The sequence below is a fragment of the Solanum stenotomum genome, chromosome 9 (assembly GCF_019186545.1).
Source record: "Solanum stenotomum isolate F172 chromosome 9, ASM1918654v1, whole genome shotgun sequence".
In the NCBI taxonomy this organism is placed as follows: domain Eukaryota; kingdom Viridiplantae; phylum Streptophyta; class Magnoliopsida; order Solanales; family Solanaceae; genus Solanum; species Solanum stenotomum.
Genome location: NC_064290.1, coordinates 37,309,823 through 37,314,969, shown reverse-complemented (window position 1 = coordinate 37,314,969; position 5,147 = coordinate 37,309,823). Strand labels below are relative to the sequence as shown.

The following is a 5,147-nucleotide window of genomic DNA, read 5'->3' as shown; positions in this document are numbered from 1 at the left end:
ACAAGAAGAGAAGAAATTAATGAGATCTTTTCCCATTACAAATTAAATAAAAGAAAATATATTTTTCAATACATTTTGTGAATAAAAAACTTTTAATTTTTTTTTTCCATAAAATTTTTTTTCCCTTAATAAATGACCTATAGAATCCCATTCCAAGTATTTGAGTTGATGACAAAAAAAAAACAAAACGTAATTTAACCATACATATTATTATCTGCCCGACAATCACGGCCTAGCTGAGCATTATTGTTGATGTAAGGACAAAAATGCTTAATAATTTCCCTTTTTGTCAATAAAAAATGTCAACAAACCAATTGTTAAACTACTTCGAGACCAAATAAAAATAGAAAGGGAATATTAGATTCATTGAAGGCTACTCAATCCAAAATTTTAGTTCATGCCTATATAAAGGGTACTAAATTTCTTAAAAGGCATTTTCATATATTTCACAAATGTCATGAAATATTCATATAGAGGTCAAATCTAAATCATTCTAGTTTGAGAAATATGCCACTAACGGCCCTCGAATCATAGATAAATTTTATGAGAAAAAAATCAAGGGAGGAACAAAATTGTACCCGCACTATTATCAATAAAATATTCATATTTCTTTAGATTTTATTTGTGTGGTTAAAAACCTCTTTAATTTTAAAAAAATAATATTTGTGTGGTTATTTATTTTTCATATGTTTAAAATTTGTTGCAAATATTAATAATTAAAAAAATGAAAAAGAAAAATATGGTACTCCCTCCATTCCATATTAATTTAATTTTTGATGCATTTTTCATTTTTCAAATTAACTTAATTGTTCAGTTTTCAAGATTACTTTGAGTATTCTTCCAATTTTACCATTCATTAGTTAGTATTGGAATTAGTGATTAATTAATATTTAGTTATTTTAATCATAAATTTGACAATAATTAATAAAGGTAAAAATGGAAAACTATGTTCAATTTATGTCTTAATCTATTTTTCTTAAAGGATGTGAAACACCTTAAAAATTAAATTAATATGAAATGGAGGGAGTAGTATCACATCAAATTGACATAAACAAGTGAGCAAACAAAGTAGTTGTTGTGTTCATTAATTGAGAAGGAGACATTTGAAGTTTTCAACCACCACCGCTTCTTGAGGGTAACACACCAACCCCCACTTTCATTTGTAAAGTAAAATTAACAAATAGTACTATTTTTATACTTCCTCCGTCCCTATTTAGTTGTCCACTTTAGAAATGACACACAGATTAAGACAACAATGATTAGCATAGTGAAGTTACAATTTTATCCTTATAGTACAATTTACAATTCCAAAATAAATTCACTCAAGATAACTAATCAATGATGGGAAGTCCATAAGTTTATTTACTTTATTTATAACAACTTTATTTAAATAAGGGTATAATAGGAAAAAAATTGTTGTCCTTTCTTGATTTGTCAAAATGGACAACTAAATAGGGATAACTAAAAGAGAAAATATGGACAACTAAATAGGGACGGAGGGAGTACGTACCAATTATTTTCATTTAACGTTACTCACTACCTTTCTTCTATTTTTATGAATTTAAGGGGTCTTTCAATTATTACTCAGACAAAAATTCTACATTAATTAATTAAAAGAATTTAATAAAGGAACGAATTGGGAGCGTGAAAGATAAAAAGAAAAAGCTTAAACTTTCTGTCGTTTTTCCATTCCTAACTTTTCTGTTCTACTTAAGACCAATATTGTCTTCTACTTACATCTATCTATCATTTTGAGGATCAACAAAATGTTTCTAAAAACCTCAATTTCCACTACCAAAAAGCTCATCCAGAAAACGTTATACAATGTGAAATATTTATTCTCTGGTGGAGGTGGAGGTGGTGGATATGAAAAGATTCCAAAAACCTACACACAGCAGAAGAGGATAATAATAATGTCGTCTCCGCCGCCAACAAAGGAAGACCAAGTTTCAAAGAGGAAGGAGATAATCATGTACGATGGAATAAAGAAGAAATATGAAGAAAAAAGAATTAGAGATGAAAGGAGTTATTTGGTGGCTCAAAAGCTAAACGAATTGAAAATGTTAGAGAACTACAAAGACGAACATGCTCTCGATATTGAACAAGTTCTTTATTACTACTCGCGTCTTACTTGCCCCGCTTATGTTGAAATTGTGGACAACTTTTTCATGCAAATTTACTCTGAACTTTTTGGAGCTAGTATAGTTAATTAACTTGTAATACTAATTCATTCTTCTTTTTCTTCATTTTCATCTGCTATGGAAAATAACACCTTCGTCCTTCACTTGTCTACCTTCCTCCATTTTCTCATCTCAAATAAATATACACTATATATTTTATATTTATTTTCGAAAAAGGCTCATAGTCACCCTCATCAAGCTTATTTTCTATATTTGCCCTTTATCATTCCATTTAAAATGCATATTTTTTCTTGGATGGTTAACTCGATCTCATGTTCCCACCCGTATTTCTTTTGTGGCATCTATGTGAATTTATTAATATCTTGATTAAAAAAAAAGGAGTAGGGTCAAAAATATCCCTAAATTATGTAAAATGAATAAAAATGTTCTGAGTTGATAATTTGGTCCAAAAACGTCTTTGTCGTGAATAGTTTAGTCCAAAAATGTCCTTGTTGTTAATAGTTTGGTCTAAAAATATCCCTTTTCAAATAAATATATTGGTATTTCTTTTCTTTTTAAACACATTCTTTATCTAATGATGATTTTTTAAATTAGAGAATGTATGTCCTACTTCAATTCACAAAAGATTAAGAAATAAAATATTTTCGATTTTATTTTATAGTTATCATAAATGAAAATTAATGATGGGTCACTATGATCTTCTATATATGACCTATATTATCAGTTAAAAAGGTACATGGAGTTATTTTGTTTTAATTTTTAAAATGAGATTAAGAAGTACAAAAATATTATTTATTAGTTAAGGTGATTTAAAAAAAAAAGGAACAAGAATACAATTCTTTAAAAAAATAGTATTTTTGTATAGAAATGCCCTCATAGTAACACCTTCATTAATTTTCATTTAGATAACGATAAAAATTTCTAATAAATAGAAAATATTATTATTTTGTAATATTTTTTGAATTGAAGTAAGATAAATATTTTCTAATTTTAAAAACCATCATTAGAAAAAGAATGTGTTTAAAAAGGGCATCTTTGACCCATTAATAAATATATATATAAGGATATTTTTGGACCAAACTATTGACAATAAGAGCATTTATGAATTACCAAACTATCAATGGAGGATATTTTCGTTCATTTCACATAGTTTCTTTTTATCCATTTTCCATAAAAAATAATCTCAATATAATTCACTACTAAAAAACTGCCGAAAAACAACTGTTGAAAGCGATGGACTGCATCGCTTTTTGGTCAAAATCGACGAAAAAGCGATGCAGTCACTTTTGTCCTTGATGCTTTTCGAAAAGCGATGGACTGTGTCGCTCCAAAATGATGGACTGTGTCAATTTGGTTAGTTATTTTTTTAGGAAAGCGATGGACGATGTCACTTTTTATTTTTTCAGAAAAGCGACGGACAAATTGACGCAGTCCGTCGCGTTTTATGGAATATTTTTTAAAAAGAATGCATAAAAGCGACAGACAAAAGGTCTCTTGTCACGACCCGATTTCTCATGTCATGGTGGCGCCTACTACACCCCACCAGTAGGTAAGCCAAACCCTTAACCCTGAGCCATAAGCAACTGGCTACCAAGCGAAAGTCAACAACAAGGAACATAAACCTTATAACGAAGTGAAGAAAGGGTAATCAATAGAAATGCAACAGAAAAAACTATTCCAAGACTTGACATCAGTCAATAATCGAGCATCTAATCAAAATAAGAGTACAAAGTTTGTTACAAGTACAAAGTAAGTACAAGTTTTATCTGAACACAATATAAGACTAAGCCTAGCAAAAATCAGACAGAAACCGACAACTTCAAAATCCAAGATCCCACCCTAGTTTCCGAGACTCCAAGATGCTCTGCACGACTCCAAATCAACGACGATAATGTAACACCCCAAAAATTTCTAAGCTAATTCCTTAATTGCATGTAAAATTAAATAAGGTGATCCTTAAGTTACTCATATGTGTAAAGGTCATTTCTTTGGTGTTCAGATGGATTTGGATATGATTTAAGGTCACAAGAACCCCCTACCACAAAGTTAAGTTGAAATCTTCATTTTCGATTAAGTTTTGACATAAGATTCTACTTAGGTCAACTTCAAATTATCATATCTCCTAGCACATAATGAATTAGGTGGTCTGTGACCTACCAAATTAAAGGTCTTTGAATCCTCTTTCCAACTCCACCAAGTTTGCCTCATATCATGTCCAGAGTAAAAAGTTATGATTGTTTTACCAAAGAGACCCCAACCGACGGGCCGTGGGTTGAATGACGACCCATCCTGTCAGGCCGTCGTTAGAGTATTGGGGGTCAACTTTTGGGACCCAAATCCTACGAATCCAACCGATGGGCTGTAGGTGAACCTACTAGCCATCGTTTGGACCCGTAAATGGACTTTTGAGCCTTAAAAGCTCAATATATAAACCACGGATGGGATCTACGGTCCGTGGGTCAAACCATGACCTGTAGGTGGTCCCGTGGACAATTTTTGACAGGTTTTAAAGAGGGGTAGTTCGGTCTTTTCCCACCCTCTCTAAGCCTAACCCACGACTTTTTTTCACCTAATTAAGATCTAAATATTGTCAAAACATTATTTTACGTTCTCTAACACTTCAAAGACTTAGAGCAAGGATTCAAGAGGTAAAAGGCTAGGGTTTTCTATCGTTATTCGAATTTCATCGATTTCGCCAAGAACTTTGTTCTTCCCAAGTATGTCAGGCTATCATAGTGATGGACTGAGTTCGTCCTCACGCCCTACATCTACTTTCTACCAGTAAAGAATAATCTAGGATTACATCCTTAGTTTTGATATTTCTTGAGATGAGTTCGTTGTTGAATTTCGAGTTGTTATTCCTAATTTTTGAGTTGCTATATATTATATATTGAAATTCTTGAGTTGATTATTCATGCCTATTTTTCAGCATTAACCCTATTATTTGAAGTATTCATTGAGTTATTGATGAGAATCTAATTAACCGAATAATTATCTTAAATTGAT

At 31.0% G+C, this 5,147-nt stretch overlaps 1 protein-coding gene across 1 annotated transcript; it reads left to right on the top strand.

Annotated features, from left to right (window-relative positions):
• The first annotated feature begins 1,714 nt into the window (after positions 1–1,714).
• On the top strand, positions 1,715–2,322 carry LOC125876922 (uncharacterized). Its single transcript, XM_049558211.1, has one exon. The coding sequence runs from the start codon at positions 1,767–1,769 to the stop codon at positions 2,211–2,213; it is 447 nt and encodes a 148-aa protein (XP_049414168.1). The 5' UTR covers positions 1,715–1,766; the 3' UTR covers positions 2,214–2,322.
• The last annotated feature ends 2,825 nt before the right edge of the window (positions 2,323–5,147 follow it).